General features: G+C 35.8%; 1 protein-coding gene across 4 annotated transcripts in view; it reads right to left on the reverse strand.

The window, feature by feature from the left end:
• Nucleotides 1-20,533, reverse strand: part of SATB1 (SATB homeobox 1) — a 101,380-nt gene that overhangs the window by 46,015 nt on the left and 34,832 nt on the right. For all 4 annotated transcript variants that reach the window (XM_017875890.1, XM_017875893.1, XM_017875891.1 and 1 more), the window contains 2 exons: nt 2,849-2,960; nt 127-581 (listed from right to left, as the gene is read on the reverse strand). In XM_017875890.1, coding sequence (XP_017731379.1) covers nt 127-581; nt 2,849-2,960 — 567 coding nt within the window. The remainder of the gene's footprint in view (nt 1-126; nt 582-2,848; nt 2,961-20,533) is intronic.

Genomic DNA, 20,533 nt, shown 5'->3' on the forward strand with positions numbered 1-20,533 from the left:
TATGATCACATGAAGAGAGAGAGAAAATGTTAGTACAGAAGTAAAAGAATAAACTTCAGTTATAGATGGGACTAAAGAAAGAGAAAAGAGGAGACAATACAGAACCGTTTACCAAACACAACTGACCTGAGTTCTGTTAAAAGCCACACGTGCAAATACTGCCTGGGAGATTCCTGCTCGTTTCAGTTCATCGCGTACCCACTGGTAGATTTCGGAAGACACCTCTGTGTTGGTCGAAACCTGTTGCTCCAAAGGCTTATTCATAGATCTACTGACAGGGGGAGGGTGGTTCAAGTATTGTTGGTTTAAGGACTGCTGGGCTAAAAGTCTATTCACTGCATACTGCTGGTTCAGCAGCTGAGCCATCACCAGCTGCTGGTTGACCAACTGAGGACTGATAGGCGTTGATACAAGCCCAGGGTGCAGGTTTGGAAGAGGGGTCCGGACAGAGGGCTGGCTGCCATGGGAGAGCTGCGCAGGGGATGGAGGCTGCTCGGCTGTGTTCCCTGGAACTGGTTGCTGTCCAAAATTGACATGATTGGCGCCTTGCTGGGATAGCTCAGAAAGACTATCCATTTCAACTAAAGTGGACAAAAAGTAAAATCACATTTAGCCAACAATGACTGGCATTGATAAAGATTTCTAATCATTTCCTAAATTAAAAAAGGGTAGGCACAGGGCACACCCCAAATCCGAAAAAAAAACAAGAAAATTTCAAGTTGCAACTTACCAGGCTGTGTTTTTGCTCTCCTTTTCTGAACAATTCTACAAACTTTGGAAGTGGGACAGCACTCCTAATCTCATTTTTAAAAAGTGGTTTAGATTTAAGGCATAAAATCAATTATATCCAAATTCTTTCCGACTAGTTGTTCACTCTCACTTATTACCCCAAGAACGCGTATAAGCAACATTTTTTAAAAAATGGCTTCTAAAAGAATGTCATTTGCTTAATGACAACTAAAAACAGTAAGCTGAGCTGAGAAAATAAACTATCATAAGCAACTAAAAATTTTACAAATATATTCTCATGGTATTCATTAACTTTAGTACTCTAGGAAAAAGGTGTAGAAGAAAAAATATGACGTAAAATGTTACCTACTTTCAATTTTTACCTAGCAGTGAATAGAAGTAGTTAATGTAATAAATGAAAATGGGCATAAGAGTAAGTGTATATTGAATGCTCGCTGAATATCGTATATGCCTTGTTTCATTTTAATTCTAACCATCATGGGCAGTAGGTATACCTGGAAATACTTTTTAGAATAAAGCAAGTGATTTATTGTATATCAAGCCAGCATACCCAGTGTTGCTAAGATCCAAATGTTTTTCTTCAGGAAGCTATGGCCATCACCAGATGCTAAAGACAATCTTGCAGGGAATCGTTCTGGTGCAATGGTGATGCTGTCATGATTTTGCAATTTATTCCCACCTACCCAGGATGAATGCTTCTCCCTTGGCTAGGTTCCTCATATGGATTGGCTGAGCATCATCTCTAAGTGTGTAAATGCTTTTCTGTACGAGGAGGAGACTGGTTCGATGCTCTTGGCTGGAAGGGCTGAGCATGAAGCTGTACGTAAACAGGAGTTTCCAAATTGTACACAGACTTCCCATGTATAGACTCTAGTTTGATTTTAATTATCAATTCTCTTTTCATTAAATATGCAGGTTTTACATTTAGAGGAACTTTATCATAGTGCTATAGCTCCTGATATATGCAAAATATAACTAAGAATTGGGGAAGAAACCTTCAGTTTCTACCAGTGATATCAGCCCAAGTGGGCCATTCACAAAGAATAGTAATTCAAGCAATTATTCCAAAAATGATGCATTGTCTTCATTACAGCCTTAAGCTATAAAAGGCAAAGAATCCATTTTGGTAGATGGATGGTTTTTCTTCAAATATTAAGAGCTAAAACATGCTCAAAATTTGGGTTTCTTATTGCTTAAAAAATTTTTAGAAAAAAGTTATAAATGAATGTAAAGAAAGAAACAGAAATAGATTTAAAACAGGACATAATGCCCATTCCTGTATTATTTTAAAATAAATGTTTTGGAGGGTACAAGTAAGTGAAAGAGAACATTAATAAAAATTAAAACATTAACCTTAATCACAGTGTTTGCTTTTGTGAACATTAACAAACTCAACAGGGAGAAAAATGCCATCATCTAAATGCTTAGGTACCATACACAACTTTTATCTGTCATTTTACACTGCAGATAATTTTAGTGTACTTCTTGTATAACAAATATTCACCTAAAGTTATGTGTTAAGACAGAATGCTCTCTTGGAATTAAAAGTTTAGAAATGATGCAATAATTGTTCTGGTATGGATGGTAAAGCAGTATGCTTATCAAAGTGCCCATCCATGGGGCTGGGGTTACAGCTATAAAAATCACTTGATCTCTATTGTGGAAACTATAAATATAGTTTAATTTAAGAAGTTTAATTTCCTTAAAAATTGGGTGTAAAAGTAGGGACTTTCTCATTCAACCAGACAAAAACAAAAAACCTAAAAGCATGACTTATCACTGAAAGAAATCACAGCTAATATTAGTTATTCAAGGCCTGGTTAGGACTTCACTGAGATGTTAAAAAATGACAGCTCCCCTCCTAATGCCTCGATTTTCTGCATGTCTGACAACCAAGTCAGTTTGGCTGATTTAAACACAAACATTTATTGAATTTAATTATCTCATTATACTCATACCCACTTCCCACCCCCAAAGAAACATTCTAAATTGATCTCTAATTGGGCAATCAAAAGACCTGGCTTTAGATGTGACTTTGATAAACCCCCAAATGACACGTAATGGTATGTAGCCACTGCTGCAACGTTTTTTTGCTTACCCATCATATCTTTTGTCTTCTTGAAATGTTTGTACCACCTTCCAAATTCTTGACATTTTGCTGCTGAGACATTTGCATAGTAAGTACTGTTCACAATGGAAGAAATCATACTCTGCATGAAGAAGGGGGAGAACATTTGTAATACACAGCGGCACAAGATGGAACACAGAAATGATCTCAATTGTGGCAACTGTATTTTTTTTAATCAACTGAGTACCAATACATTTTGGTTTCACACTTTAGCCGAAAGCTTCGACTTCTTAAAATTCATTAAGTAGATCATCAAATGCTTATTTAAGTAGAAAGCAACAGGCCACTGAGACCAGTACAGAGCTATCAAATCCACAGACTTTGCTTTAGCATTTATTGAATCTCCATCAATGTCATCTATTCCTAGGCTGTCACACTTTCACTGGTCCCAGTAAATCCAAACACATGAAGATGACTTCATAATTGTGATTCATAAATATATGCGACTTTGCGATTTTTGATTGGACTCTACATCCTTTCTACTCAAAAGTACAGACCAGGGACCAGCAATATGGGCATCACTTGGAAGCTTGTTAGAAATGCAGAATCTCCCAGCACTTTGGGAGGCCGAGACGGGCGGATCACGAGGTCAGGAGATCGAGACCATCCTGGCTAACATGGTGAAACCCCGTCTCTACTAAAAAATACAAAAAACTAGCTGGGCGAGGTGGCGAGCACCTGCAGTCCCAGCTACTTGGGAGGCTGAGGCAGGAGAATGGCGTGAACCCAGGAGGCGGAGCTTGCAGTGAGCTGAGATCCGGCCACTGCACTCCAGCCTGGGTGACAGAGCGAGACTCCGTCTCAAAAAAAAAAAAAAAAAAAAAAAAAAGAATAGCAGAATCTTGGGCCCTACCCCAGACCAGTGCACTCAGCACCTGCATTTTACCAAGGTCCCCAGGGGATTCGCATGTATATTAAAATTTGAGAAACAGCACTTGTGCTTTCCACTCTATTATTTGGATTTAAAGTGGAGGTGCATTAACACTGATCAAAGGTTAACGGATCGTATTTAAGAAGAAACAAACTATTCACAGAGATCCTTTATCAAGAGAAAAACATTCTGTAATCTTATTACTGGCTTCATGAATAGTAAAGCTTAAGTTCTGAATTTCAAACTGATCATACAAATTTTAAATTTATACATTTCATGCTTCTCAATTTCTCAAGGATATCACAAAAACATGACCTACTGTGACTTTTCTTTATCCTGCTTTTAATAAATGCCCTGAAAACAGTGTCAGCTCTTTAACATACAAAAATGAAGAAAGACATGATTTTAATGTATTACTAAGTAGGGGTTTTTTTTTAAAAAATGAAGAAAACATGATTTTAATGTATTACTAGGAGGATTTTTTTAAAAATCATTTTCAATCTTCCCAGCAAATTTTGGTTATGTTAATTTCAATGACTAAATTCATGGTCCATTTTAACCCGTTACCCATATTCTCTAGTAACAGCTAACAACTTCCTACCGAGTCTTAGGAGTAAGATTTTGCAGCACCAATCTATCCCTCAACCCTATGTGCAGAAACAGGAGAACTCACATTTTAGACATCAGTTGGTCTATTGTGAAATAGTTTATAGAACGCAGCACTGTTCAGAAGGCAGTGAGCAACCAGAAAAGCCAGTTTGGGGACAAAAGTATTTTTACATAATTATCTTCTTTAAGTTACCTCTAATGTAAAGCTCTTTTGGTTATTATGCATTCTCCTGACATCCACCATCAGTGTTAATTCTGTAGCATGCACACATTTCCGGAATATGTAAATTTGGGGGATCTCTAAAGAACTTCCAGTGAAGGATAAGCTGGAATCGCATTATTTATGTAAAACACAGCTATCTTTCCTAAGAGGCACTGTGATATCTTTTTTTTTTTTGACACTTTCTACTTTATAGTCATTTTCACATTTTATATCTCTAAAAAGACATTCTTAATGTGTTCATGATGCTCTGCCATTAATCCAATAGCTTGCAATTTCACTAAGAGCCTCCCACAGTCCACAGTGTAAAAAGACACTTAGCAAAGTTGCCAAAACCAGAGTCAGAAGATTACCTGATCTGTCAGCTTCAATCTCACTTACTCTCTTGTAATAAGGGATCAATAAAGTCAGACACTAATAAAAACTATTGAGATTGCTGATGGATAATGATGATTCTTCTGCAAATGGATGACAGTTGATGTTCTTCCACTCTGGTCCAATTTTTTAAAAAAATTATTACTCTTTATCTAGGTATCTGGCAGTTTCTTAAATGTTAATATAATAATACACATAAGTTTTAGATGTGGTTTATGTTTTACTTTTTAGAAGTGTATAGAATATCCAAATTTTGCTGAGGTTTTTGAAAAACATCCAGTCTACTTCAGTTTGCCAACAGTTCTATATATGAAATTTGCTCTCTGCTGCACACCTACTATATGCCTGGCTGGTACTAAGGATGCAAAGATGGCAGAGGCATCTGCCTACAAAGATGAGGCACCTGTCATCCAAAGATGGCAGACAGCCTCTGCCTACAAGAAGTTTACTATCCATTAAGAACACAGATATGTAAATAGATCATCTCAATTTAATGTGATTTGGTATATCAACAGTGGAAAATGTAGGGGATGATAGAAGGAAGAAGAATCCATGGTGTGTGTGTGAAAAAATGTCTTACATATTATAAAACCAGACCCTATATGTAACAGTGCTATACAGTGTATTATTATCCATACATGGAAAATAATATCCATACATGCATCATCGTCAAAACTTCCCCCTACCCTATTTAACCCTAAATTGGTAGGTTCTGGGCTTAAGTGCTTTTCTGTAACATAGTGTATGCTTAGGAAACTCTGATTAATGTAAATAATAGCCTAAGCAAGACTTAAATAAAAAAGCTAATTCATAATTAATAATGCATGGCAAAGCAACTTTTTGGATTCCCTATCTTTCTGTGCTTTTGAGTGACTAGGAAATATTTCCGAATTCAGGTAACTTGGAGTCATGTCTGATTTTATTGGACAATATGCAATAGTCTGTCCAATTAGATTGCTCATATAGTAACTTCATGAGGAGTATGTGTGGGCGTGTGTGTGTGTGTGTGTGTGTTTCAGGTGGTAAAATTCCTACTAAAGGCTTAGGCATAGCATTGGAATAGACCAGTCAGCCGGTTTCAATGGCAGGAAAGAGACTGCAGAATTTTGTGGTGCACACGGCATTGAAAAATCGTATTCAATAGTGTAACCTTAAATTTAGAATATCAGGAATAAAACACCTATTGTTTTGATAACACAAACAAAAGAAAGTCATGATTGGTAATATTTTCCTAGGTGGTGGGATGTACAGATAGTAGGCCAAGTTCCACGTCAGAAAGGCTTGGGACTCTTGCGTCACTTAAAAGGAGATACTGGTTTAAAAAGACTGCACTAAGCTGTGAGTTCACACAGGTCTGAGGCACTATATTATTTTCTAGCTTAATACCTGGCACATAATAAAATAAACACTAAATGTTTATCTGACAAAACAGAACAGAAATAAACACACATTCAAGTGAGGATGTGTCACACACTGGTAGCACGACCTTGGGTCAAACAGTTGACCATTCCATCACAATTTCCCATGCTAAATGGGAATGGTAATAGCATACACCTCATGGAGTTGTTCTGAGAATCCATCCATTCAGGTATTTTTAAAATTCATTTAGCATATACTTATATTCTACCATGTGCCAAGCACTGGGCAACTCACTAGGAAAATAATGACTTGAAGAGACATACTATCTGCCCTTGGACAGACAATAAATAATAGATGTGATACAATTAGCACAGAGCCTGTAACATATTATGTATAAACTGAAGAGATATTAATTACTATGACAACCCTCTGCCTCCTCCTCATCACTGGGCTTTCATTATATGATCACATTTCACATCAGGTGACTATGTTTAAATATCAAAGGAGTATCAGATAAAAGTTTTAAATGATATACAGTATTTTGAGTCTTTTTAATGTAGAATAAAGTATACTGATTAAATTATTAAGCTCCAAGTTGGGTCAAGGAATAGTAAGGCAGAACACCAAAGGGAAATATTTCATTTCTTCTCAAACTCCAATTTGGTGGTATTTTCTGAAGCTGGCCTATATCTGGTAGAAAGCATTAAGAAGGCATACCACTCCTCTGGCTTGGATGCATGACCCATGGGTCATGAGACCCATGACCCTCTTCAATCTCTAGCTAACAGCTGCTCATCCTTCAGGATACATCCTGGGCATCCTTGCTTCCATGAGGCCTTTCCTAACTTCCCAAACCTCCTGCACTAGAGCACTCATCCTGCTGTTTATTTTGCACTGGACTGTGGGCCTTAGGTCTCATCTCAATACATCCTGGATTCATCAGAGGGCTGGACACAAACTAGGTGATCAATAAAAATGGTCACTGAAACAAGCCACCAGAAATCCTCTTCCCCTTTTTTCCCCTTAAAGGTCAAAGATAATGGCAGCTTAACTGTGACACGAATCTTTCAAATCCATCGCTTTGGCTGTCGTGATAGAAATCATAGTTTCAAGAACCTTTGTTCACTAATTTGCAAGAGATCCCTTCCCAGGTTTTTCAAAATACATCCACACAGATGTCTCGGAAGTTGCAGTGCTCGGTGGTTATGTTATTCCAGTTCTCTCTCAGTGTCTATTTATATGAGCTATCCAAAGCACTTTGAAAAAGACACAACTTGTATGGCAAGTTTCCTATTCAGTGGCTGGTCTGTATAAAACATCAATGTTCACAGAATAAAATAAACCAACCAACAAAACTCAGTCGGTTGAAATCCCAAGTTCAAATGTTACACGGTGTACCAACCAATAAACAGGCCACAGCTTCCAGTGTTGGGAAATACAATTTCAAAGTCGGCAGAAATTGGCTGTGGGTCTCATAACCCCAGTGTGACACAATATTCTCATCCTAGGAGCCAAGTTGTAAGCTTTTCTAAGATCCATAAAGCACATGTCTACTCCCTATGAGGAGCTTCGGTTCTTTCTGAGAGTCTGCTGAAGTTCCGATCTGAAAGAATGCCATCTTCACAGAAACCCCAGTACTCTAGAATGATACCATCTGCCACAGGCTGAGCTTCCTTTTCAGCCAAATACATTATTTATAACCTTTCTAATTGTGAAAAGGTAAGGGTGGAATTTTTCTAAAGCCTAACTTAAAGATAGATAGAACATTCTGAACCTTTGCTCTAAAATACTCTAGCTCTTTCAAATTTGAAAACAAAACCACAAGGAATCGGTTGAGGTTACATAATTTTCAAAAAATTATATTCTTTTAAACCCCTGCTACAACATCATATGTACTGTAGGTATATATTTTTAACACGTTTAAAAAATGAAGGAAGATTGTTTTATTTTTTAACTTGTTCATCTTAGTAGCCAACGAAGGAGTTTTGAGAGAGGTGAGCCCTTCTCAAAAAAAGATTCATCAGCTGGGGAAAGGCAGTGATCTGATTACCCTTAAAATTGCTTTGTTGTGCCTTTAACAACAACCAAAAAAAACCACCCCAAAACAATGCTAATCAGGTTATTCAATCATTTAAACCAAAACTGTTCATGCTTTTCTGCCAAATCAACCAACCACAGCAAAATCTGTTATCTCTGATTGCTCAGCTTCCAGTCAAAAAACAGTTAACCCCCACTATACCAAAAGTTTTCCAAAATACCCTCGGAGCTCTGTATGCTCATAGAAAATAAAGAGAAAACCATGTCAGCTTTAAAGGGTAATTGGAGTGCTGTACCGTATTTGCATATTACAATATACCCTAATAAACTAAACAGCCTGTACAGGAAGCCAGCAGCTTCCTAGTATTTCATATGATCTACATACTTGCTTTTTGTGCACTACTTTTAAAAAAAAAACCAGGACTGTGATATCATGATCAAAACTTAACCAAGGACTAGCTGATGGCTTAGCTGAGGTGGGGAGGAGGTAGCAAAAGCATCTACAAAATGGTGGTTCACCCATGTTTAAAGCTTTCAGGCTCCATCAGCAGAGAGGGCAAGGGCTACAACATCTTATTTACACAATTATCTAAATACGATTAAACAGCTGATGGACAAATATTAAACTGGAAAATGTATAGTCATTTTAGCTTAATGTAATCCTCTTTCTGTAAACACCCAAGATGATTTTTTTCAACCAGAACAGTCCTGACATCTCATAAGCCTAAGGGTGAATAGCAAGAGATTGTTTTTGATAGTTATAAATATTCAAAAGACATGCAGACCATCTGCTTTCATAATACAGGTAAAGCAAGACTGAAATGGTGACTGCTGTATAAAAATGATTCTTTTAACAAAGTCTTCCTCTCCTCGAAAACTATAAAGACAGATGTCAAAAACTGTTTACACAGAGCAATCAGGAGCGTGCAAAATGTAATATTCCTTTTACACACAGTGCTTGCTAAAGAGATTTTTTTTTCTTTTTCTTCCCATCTGTGTGTTGCAACACATTTCTACAAGTTAAAAACATTTTTTTCAAACAGAGATCTCATGAATACCCAAAAACATGCTATCTGGTTTCTGAATGCTAATTAATTTCAACTAAGGAATCTGAATATCTTTTTTCTGTAGGAAGGAATGTATGTTTTGAATTGGAATACTCTAGAGAGACAGCAAGGGAAATAATCTTGCACAGGTTTTATTCTATAAGGAGAATTTCATGGTTCTACCTTGTTTATAATACGTATCTGTTATGCCCGTGCTTTAAATGAAAGCACATCATTCCTAATGTCTTTGGCAAAGTCTAAAATAATTGTTTTCTGAAATAAATGGCTGCACAATGCAAAATGTGTCTTTAAAAAACTTTTAACTTCTCAGTCTGTGCATGGTGATGTGTAAAACCCTATAGTTAATTTTCAGGGATGGAACACTAATCTTGACAGTAACCTTTTAATGTATTGTATTAATGGCGCAAAGGCATTAAGCACCTTTTCGTAATTTTCAATAAAATGAGCATTTACTGAACACTCTGTCAAACTACTGGCTTTTATTATTTTATATTTTTATTTTTTGAGAAGTGCAACTTCATACATTCTAATCTCCCACCCTTTTGTGCGTGTCCTGACTACCTATGGTCTGATTTTTTACAGCAGCTTTTTATCTGGCCGTGGAAAATTCAAAGGTCAAACTTTAACTTCACATCAACTCCACATTCAAATACAATTTTCACAGGGATTCCTCGTAAATGAGGTTTTCTTTTAATCTCAAAGGACACCAAATACTACAAACAAGCTTTAAGAGGCATCGTATGAGATATGATGTATTGACAAGAAATGAATTTGTTGAAAATTAACAGGTAGCTCCCATCTGGTATTTTGGGGGTGGGAAGGACGGGAAATGGGCTTCAGTTTATGAGAGCGAATGGCAGGATTTCTAAGTGAAATATTCTGTTTGTGCTTGTTAGCTTCTGTTTCCCAAATCTTTCCCTCTGGATCCTCTATTGCTTTCTAAGCTATTCTCTTGGGAGATACAACTGGGGCATATTTGGAATCTCAATTTGTTGAGAAGAGACTAATCACTTCTAAATTTTACTTAAACTCCAGTTGTCATAGTTATGGCTCTTGCCATCTTGATCAATCCTAGTGCCTGAAAATGGCATTTTCATACAAAGTAACCCTGGCACATTGCTAAAATTGGAAACTCAGTACAAAGCTCTAAAGGAATACAAAAGGAAGCACAAAGAGAACACATCCAATTCTATTTTAATTTTCCTACTATATTTTCTAAAGATGAAAATGTGATCATATCAAAGCACAGAAATTTTATTGATTTAAATACTCGATTCATAACTTTTAAAGAAAATGTTGGTTCACAGTTTACATGGCTCTTCCCATAAAGTAACTTATATAATGCCCAGATAATATGTTCTGACCAGACTCTCTATTCTGCCCTTTTGTATAAGTACCTAGCCAGACCTTTCTTATCACACTGAAACCTTACTCAAACCAAATGAATATATTGGTAAAGAGCTTAAACTATAAAATATTTTTAAAAGGTATATTAAGTGCATGTAATATTCCAAATTAACTGCACACAGGAACTGTAACAGGAAGGGAACTGAACTAGATAATCTCCAATGTCTCCCCTTAACAGCTTTAAAAGTCTATGAAATCTGTATGTCTTCTCAAACAGAGGGACTAAAGAAGATTCAATTGTAACGCACATTATTCATTCTCAGGTACTCACTGTGCAAATGTCTCCAACTAGAGTCTTATTTTTTAGGAAGGTTACGACCCCACTGGCATCCTGCTTATGACTATTTAAAATATACTCATTATTAAGTTAAATATTATGCCACATCCAAATAGAATTTTCACAAGTTTTTCATTAGATAAATATGAATCCAAAGAGTTTTATTTTATTCTATTGCAAAACCTGTTTCCTGATTCTGAACCTTAGGCACTATAGTATACCAATGTACCCATTTGAGAAATCTCTTCCTCTGATGCCCTTGTGTGGTTAAATCTCTCATCCTCTCTAGAGATTAAAATTTCTAGTACCTGCACTTAGAAATAGAAGAAAAAAAGGTACCAAATTTGTGTTGAGTTCCAGAGGTCCTAACTAGAACCTTTTTAAAAAAGCAAACAAACAAAAAACCTTAAACCACAGAGCGAAAACAAGAACTAAAGTACTTCGAGTAATTCATTTTCCAAAAGTAAATATTAGAATTAGGTTCTGTAACTCTTCACAGGAGACTTTATATTACCTCTTTGCATTCCTTCTGTACATGAGCATATTAGATTTTTAAGCCATACTGCCCAAAAATTGGGGGTAAAATATCTCCTGGCTTTTAGCTATTTATGGGGTCACAGAACTAACTTTGAAAATCACATAAAACCTATGAAACCTGTGCCCCATGCATTCCCAAAACTGGCTTATAATTTCAGGGTCTGCATAAAACCTTGGAGCAGATTGTGGGGTCCATGGACCCCACTCAGATCTGATCCAAGACTTCACAGATGACTGAGGGCTAAACCACAGCTTTGATTTCTGTGTTTTATTCATCGTTGTTAGCTTTTAGATAAGACTTCCCATGTCTACCAGATAAATATAAACCAATGTCACCTCTGGATTAGATCACAAAGAAAAATCAAATTAATCTGGCTTCATCTCAATCAATATTATGAAAATCCTTCACAGTGTAGGAAAATGCCATCCTCTGGTAATCATCTCATTAGAAGTTATGGTGAAATGATAAAAATGTGTTGGAATGGGTTGTAAACCATATAATAAAGAGCTCCATCCATCACTAAACATGTGTTTTCCAGGCTGAGCTGGTGATCATGCTTAGAAGGTGGACAAACCAAGTCCCTAAGGCCCATTATGGAATGGCTGAACAGTTATCTACACTTGCAGCTCTCTCTAAATTCAGGTGACTCTAGACCTTTACACAGATGACTTTAAAACACTGTATGTTGATAGCCTTAAATGGAGTCTCTTATGCCAAATGTAGACTTTAGAACACAACTGAGGAATGGACACTGTAAGCGAACATGGGGTGATACTGTTAACATTTCTGTACTGGCAATGTCAGCATCTTTGTCTATAAATTATCTGACTGTTATTGAAAATTTCCTATTTTACTCTTGAATATGAGAAGAAAATGAACAAATGAAAATAACAGTAAAGAAGTATGGGTCTCAAATATAATGCAACTGAGACAAAATGAAAATTATTAGCCAGGCGGAAATACATGTACCATTGTGGAAGAAAATTTAAAATTTAAAATGCTGCATATGCTTTTAAAGTTTGTCTTTAACTGTGATGTATAATTAGGTCTTTTTAAGCATTCAGACCTCTGAGTTCCCTGTAACTCCAAGGCTACTGTTGTGCTTACAAATGTGTAAGTTTAGTACACATATTCATGAACATTATCAAATATATAAAAGCATGAGACAGCTTGGAATGTCAGTAGGTTTTCTTCAGAGAAAAATTCAGAAGCGATTTGTTCTTTGTTAGGTAAAAATACAGAATTAAGTATAATAGAAAAATATTTCATAAGATAGGATACTGTAGATAAAAGTATCTATAGAGTACTATTAATACAACCACTGATGTGCTATATTGGTTTATGAAATAAACATGTGCAAATCCTACAAGGTTAAGTCTGACGAATATTCCCGAGTTCCTACTGTGTGTCAGGATCTATGACAGTGATGAATACAACTTAGTTCCCTTGGGACAGTCAATTACAGTGCACACAGACAGCCTAGTTAGTCCACAGACTATTTCAGAACAATGTGGAAAATGCTACGATGGGCGCATAAGGAGAGGACAGAACCTTGGGTGCTGGGAATACAGGTGAGGTTAGTTAATGGAAAAGATACTGGCAAAAGCTCACCTCTTGATAACGGTCCCATCTTTATTCTATTTGACATTGTCTAGTCTAGGGTATCGTATTTGCTAAACTTCCAAATCGATTTATTTAAAGTACAAGCTTCAGTCTTCCACTTCCATTTAAAAATACATCATAACTTTATAATGATTGCAAGTGTTCCTTAATGTTGAGATTGAGTTATAATATAGTCCTTTAATTTTTTCACAAATGAAAAGTATTTGGTTGTTTTCACTAAAAATGAAGATTGCACCAAAATCTTCCATGTAGCCAGAGAGTTACTTAGACCATGTGGCATGTGCAAGTGTGATTTCAAACTCTCAATGCCCACATTTTAGAAAAACAACTAGTTAATGGCATACTTTAGGACTGAAAACTGTTCTAAATGTTTTCTAAGTACCAGCTCATTTAATTCTCAAAACAAGGCTGAGAAATTGGTACTATTATCTTCCTACTTTACAGATGAGAATATTGAGTCATGGAGTCAGCTGCCCAAGCTCATATAGCTGGCCACAACAGAACTCACATTCCTGATTCCTACAATGCTGGGAGCTAATTAAAGGGATGCTAGAGAGCAATGACAAACAAAACACACAAAAGTAACAGAATGAAGTTGTTGAAGAAATGCCATTACTCTAAAGAAATAGTCCCATTAAAAAGTAAAAAGAAAACTAGATGAAGCTGTGTCATATGTTATCATAACCCAGGAGTTTCAATACAGAGAAGAGTCTCATTGCGACATTTCACAAAGTTAATACTTGTTACATTTCTTAACTGCCTTGGAACAAATACCAGGTGGACAGTAAAATGGGACAAGCCTGAGACGGTGGTATCCAGTAATGAAGTATCATGTCTTGTTATTCAGATAAGAATGTGACCTCAAATACTGCTAGCGATTAAAAACTTTACTCTTTTCTTAACTTCCAACCTATCAACTGGTTTGCATCTTCAACCTGAGTCAACTAAATTAGATTAGCATTTCTATGGGAAAATATTACAATAGAAAATATCAATTTTTTTTTAAGAGAGAAAGATGATGACTAAAGAGAACAAAGTTTCAGAGTAAGAATGAGAGAAAAAGACTGCTAAAGAACTCAGCGAGTCACCTTCTCTGCCATGAGGAATTCTGCAACCTTATGAACTGTCCATGGTGAAACTCCAGCACCCCATAAGACTGCATATTAAAACACAATACAATCTTATATTTCTGTAGCGCCCTTCAAGCAAGCATCCCAGGGTGCTTTACAATCATTATGAGTTAAAATTAAAACTGAAGCACACACAATTCCTAATAGAATCATTTTAAAAATGCTAAACAGAACAAATAACTTTTAAGTCTAGATTTAAAAGTCCCAACAGCCAGAGCGTTCCTTACTTCAATTGGCAATGAGCTGCAGAACCAGGACTGAGGCTCTCCTCTGTTATATTAAAGGCTCTCTTATGTTTTTTATACTCAGAGCACGTTATAATCAAGCAGTTTCCAACGAAAGACGGGGAAATTGAGTTCGTGTATCTGTTTGTTTTGATTATCTGGATTTTTTTTTTTTTGGAGTCGGGGTTGTTTATGAGTTTGCCCAAATCTGGCATGAAATGAAGCAGATCTATAAAGCAAATCCAGATAGAGCCCAATTTGAAGTTTCAGTAGTAATTGCGCAAAAAAGATGTCTAAAATATGCGCTAAAACTAGTTCTGTTTTAGCAAGAAAATCAGTTTGGTTAGCATGATTTGCCTAAGCTGTTTTTTAAAACCATTAGAAAATAGCATTTAATAGGCTTTCTCTCAGGCCATGTCTACTCCTAAGCCTTGGGAGTATTTATTATTCTAAGCATCAGGCAAAAAAAGAGGAAAAATACTCTCATGATATGGTAATTTTCCTTGCATTAGTGATTTTGAGGTCAAAGGAAACCTGTTCAGATCTGAAACAAGGCACAGGTAAAAAATCTATTAAGTGAAAATAAAGTAGTTACACATTGTTAAGCACTCTCTAAATTGGCATGGCTTAAACTCTTTTATGTTTTACTATTGTGAAAAGATAGTGGCTATAAAATATTTGAGATCAATCCATTTTAAGTTAGATGCTTTATTAAGTTTGGCTTTTTTGATTAATATATCTGAAAGGTTACAGAGAGCTAACATCAAGCTACAATAAAATCCTTATGTATCTAAGTCATCTAAAAATGAGCCTGATATATTAGATTCAAAAAGGAAAACTTGCAATTTGGAGGACAATTCTGTTGCAGATTATACATATTATAATATTAACACAGAGCAGACATCTCAGTAAGCTGAAAAAGGAACTAGAATGATGTCATGACTGGTTCAAAAGACGAGGCAAAAAAATTATTTGATATAAGTTTTGCAATTCACACAACTACCCATATAAGACAGGTTTACCATTTCCTTTATGGATCCCACCATCACAGTAATACAATTGCTGAAAAGTGGTCATAATATCCAATTAGTATCAAGTACTTCAGTGCCTGGCAAGGCAGACATTTATAATCTGAGCTTCTCATGGTCAGCATGGTAAAAACTAAGGAAAGTTTTGTAATTTTAAAAAGGAAAGAAGATACCCTGTAGAGCTTTTCTTCAAAACATATGATGTTTTAACGTAAGATAATTTTATACTGAGAAGGGGCAAGTATAAAATCGTTCCAGCTCATCTCAAACAGGAATCATTTTATTTTAAAATGGAGCTGCTCGGAAAAGACTCGTTCATTGGATCAGGCCAGTCTGATGACTGGAGTCTGTATTTTCAAACAGACCAAAGAAATTCATCTGCCCACTATTTCTAATGAAAATGCCTAATGTTATCTTGGGGTTCAAAACAAAGGGCTATTAGCATAATTATGCCTACTGGTCTTGAGGATACGAAAGAATAGGAAAGAGAAATAACTGCACAGAACTATACTGGCAAATCTTCTAGAACGTCCCAAATGCCAAGTTATCCCAAAAGTCAGCTCCTGTCTAGATCACCCGTGATTAGGGGCTTGAAATGACAGCAATGTACTTTTAAAACACGACAATATACAAACAAAAAATCAAAGACACAAAACCAAAACACGTTAAAGAAAATTTTCTGCAATGAGAATAAATACACTTGGAAAACTACAAGTAGTTACCAGTACTTTAGAAAAATCAAAGTGTATTATAAAACCTATCCAATTCATCCGAGAGGCTTTCATTTTGTCTTTTTTAAACTTCATCTGTGGTATGTGATGAAAGGGCTACTTGGTGAAGCTCACAGGCTCTGGGTATGAAGTCTTACTCTTCTGCTTCACCAGCAATGCAGCCATGGACACTCATGTCAACATTCTGTGCCTCAGGTTCCTCATTTAAAAATGGGGATATAAGACTATATCCTACTTAGGGGGCCAAAGGCACTCTCGATACATCAAAAGCACTAAATGAAAGTGTAATACTATTATTTCAACTAATAAGATGTTATATCCTTAACACTACATAGGAAATGGAATGCCTGGCATATGGCAGATTGTCAATACATACTTTTGAATATATGAAAGTGAACAAATTTCATAGGTTAGACTCTCACGTGAAATGCAATATATGAACACTGATCCTGGCTATTCTCTTAAGAATGTGACTACTAAAGCTGACTTAAAATTTTAAGAAACATGTCATTTCAGTCCAAAAACTGAAATACAGTTTATTAAAAACACATTTATATAACATGATAGATTTGTAATTGTTGCTCCAGTATCATTTATAATACAGACTGAAAATCAACTAAACACGTACGTGTATTTAATTCCTACGGAAATGACTGTCATGTTTCAGGAGAGCAGTACTGAAGCTAAGCTTCAGGAGTATGGGGTAGTTTCTTTTTAAAATCTATTTTGCCATTAATAAATAAATTGTCCAACATATTTGAGATCCTAGGATGCTGTGAATAAAAGGAAAATTGGAAAATCATCTTTCTCAATATTACTTCTAAATGGAATGTTCAAATTTAAATTTATTTTATATGTATTTTGCTACTTGAAAATAAAATAACACTTCTCACCCCATTTTATATGAGCTATCTTAAAATAAAAATAACACTTCTCACCCATTTTATATGACTGCTTAAAGATTTGAGAAATAAGATAGAAAATAATCCAATGCCTTAAAAATGTGAAAGTTGTGGTGTGTGTGTGCACGCGCGTGTGTGTATATATGCCCACGTGTGTGGTGACAGAGGAAAGGTAAAAATGTGCAAATCAGATCAAAACCTCCATGAAATACTTGACCTAAACATTTTTAGAACGAAGACATTATGCTGGTAGAATAGCTGACCTTTTACTTAACAAAATGGATCTACTCTGTATCAGAATGTATATATATTTATCTAGTATTTAAACGCAATTTCTAAAACTCCAGGGAAAATAAGCATCAAAATGTAATGTCTTATTATAAATAAAATGTTTACTTTTAAATTCCCAATTTTCCTCCCAAATCCATATCCTCAAAAGTTTTATGACTACAGGCTTTCTGGTCCCCAAATCAGAGTTTATTCTCTCCTTAGCTGCAGTTTAGAATGCAACATTCAACTTATCTAACCACATCCACCGAAAAAAACAAAAGCAACAACAAAACATCTAACCTCAGACCTATAATGAGCTAAGCGTTTCTTATGTCTTAGAACATTTTACAAAAATAAAAAAACACGTGGTACAAAGAATTTAATAAATTAGTGTCAATCTATTTGGGCAGATTTATGATAGGAAAGTGGTAACAGAAATAAAGGTATGAGTTGTAAATCAAACCAAGCCCACTTATGGAATTTCTGCAGCTGGAGAACACCTTATGAATATTATCAAAGAAAACATTATTGTACCCAAATGTAAATATTCCTTTTTTTTTTTTTTGAGCTGGAGTCTTACTCTGTCACCAGACAAGAGTGCAGTGGTGCGATCTTGGCTCACTGCAACCTCCACCTCCTGGGTTCAAGTGATTCTCCTGCCTCGGCTTCCCAAGTAGCTAAATCAGCCCTTTAACATTTATCACAGGCAACGACATAGGCTTAGCAAGTCAGGACTTGTGTTAGTCATTAACCGGCACCGTGACTTTAATCTCCAGGGACACTGGCTCCTTCAACTGTCAAAGGGAGGAGCCTAGGAAAGATAATCCCTTCTGGTTCTAAGAATCCAAGTTCAAATGGACATTTGCTTACCAAGTATTAGACAATCGTCCTAAGAGCACAGGAGGTAGGGCTTATTCAACACCCCAGGCAAAATCCTGGTGGTTCCCCAGTTCCACTCCTCCTAGCCCCTGCTCTATAAAAAGAATTTACCTTTCCACAGGGTGAACTTTCTACTAACCATAATATTTAGGGACCCTGTAGTCATACTTGCTACTGGAGTACTTTACCCTGTTCTACAAAATAAAACCCTTACTGTACAGTAACATGTGTATGCTGAATTGCACGCTAAAGGTTCTCTCGCATGAATGAATCAACACTCCACAGGGGAAGAAAGGGCTTAACACTTGGCATTTCTTGGTGTTAGGTCCCATTTTGCACAAGACTGAGACCATATTTATTTGCTAGGCTTTTTTCATCACGGCCATCTTCATCACCAAATCTTAACCATAGGAAAAAGAGTAGTTTTGTCAAACTCGGCATATACTTTGGACATAGGCTTTAGGGAACTTGCATCTCTCATCTTAATAACTCTAGACAGAAAAACATAATAAAGAAGCACACAGAAAACGGTCTATATTGAAAACATTCTGATTGGAGTATCAGATTCGTAGAAAAAGAGAAGATGGTTCAGCAAAATATAAAATAACTCCCTCATTTAGAGAACAATTTACATTTTTTCATACTGTTAAATATTAGATTAATTTCAAATATTTGCTTTCACTGCTAAACTATGCATAATTTTTAGAAGTTTTTTTAAGGAAAAGAATATTGTAATTATAACTGATGTTGAAATTGTAGCCTAGTTCCATCACTTAATGATTACAGTGAGGTATCCAGCCACAGGAGGCCATGTATCTGCAAACCTCTCTCTACAGAAATTCATCAATGTATGACTCCAAAACCAAGTCCTGAATTACATTTTGTCGTTCTACTTAATGTTATAATTGTCTGTATGCAATTCATTTTCTATGATAACATTAAGTAAATTCACAATTCTATTCATAAGTTACAGTGAGGTGGAGTTTATTGGCTGAATGTTGATGTCATTTAACAATTAGTTCTCACTGACTGCATCAATAAATATTTGTACCGACATCCTCTTCTTCAGCTCATAGTAAATGCCTTAAGTCTTCGTCTGAATATGCTTCCACGATCAATGGGACATTTAGTAACATAGAGACACATGCGATTCCAGTACTGGGTGTTTATATTATGTTTTAACTGAGTTTTTAACAAGTTTATTTCTAGATCATTTCAAATTTTCAAATGTTAGCAACCATGTAACAGGTTATCTGGAGTTGTCTGCGAAACAAAGTCCCAGAAGTAAGAGTCACCCCTTTATTCTATCATCCTATTGATTTAATTGTGTTTAATTAATTTAAATTATTTTTATTTGATGGTTATAAATTCCTATCCTCTCCATTCCAAAGGTGAGAGAGGGAAGATAGGAGATTAGCTGAAGGAGTAACTGAAATGACAAAAAAGAGTTTTCTCTGAATTGCAAGAAATGGACACTTAGCAATACAGAGAATATGTAAACTGTGGCTATAGCTTATTTTAGAAGAATATAGAAAGCTATTAAATATAAACTTAATTCATTTGCTTCATTCCTAAGATCTGTAGCAAATATCAAAGTAAAAATGTTGGGATGTAACTCTGAAATGCATGGAGTTTCTATGAAAGAGAAGCACAAAGCCCACAAGATTCCCTTCAAAGGTGCCCAATAATCTTCATGAGCCTCATATTAGAAATACATTTTGAGAATATCTGCTACTCAGAATATAGCAGAAACACACTTTGAGATCTCTCAGTTGCATAAATGTTTACAGCAGCGTCATACAGTTCAAGTTCAAATGGCTGAGACTAATATTCAGAATTAAAACTCAAATTAAAAGAAAACATTAAAAATTTGGTAAAAATCTAGTTGGACCAACATTTTAGTAATACTGTATCATGGAATGGCCTTAAAATGGGTTTGGGTACTGAGGGGATGACTATAACATATCATATATTTACATGTGTTATAGTCATCCCCTCAGTACCCAAACCCATTTTAAGCAGCCCTTTAAGAATAGATTCATGGCATCCTTTTTCTTTTTTATTTGAAATCAGTTGAGTTTCATCAAAATGATGTTTGATTTTCTGTC

This window comes from Rhinopithecus bieti, unplaced genomic scaffold (assembly GCF_001698545.2).
Source record: "Rhinopithecus bieti isolate Rb0 unplaced genomic scaffold, ASM169854v2 scaffold_8220, whole genome shotgun sequence".
NCBI lineage: Eukaryota > Metazoa > Chordata > Mammalia > Primates > Cercopithecidae > Rhinopithecus > Rhinopithecus bieti.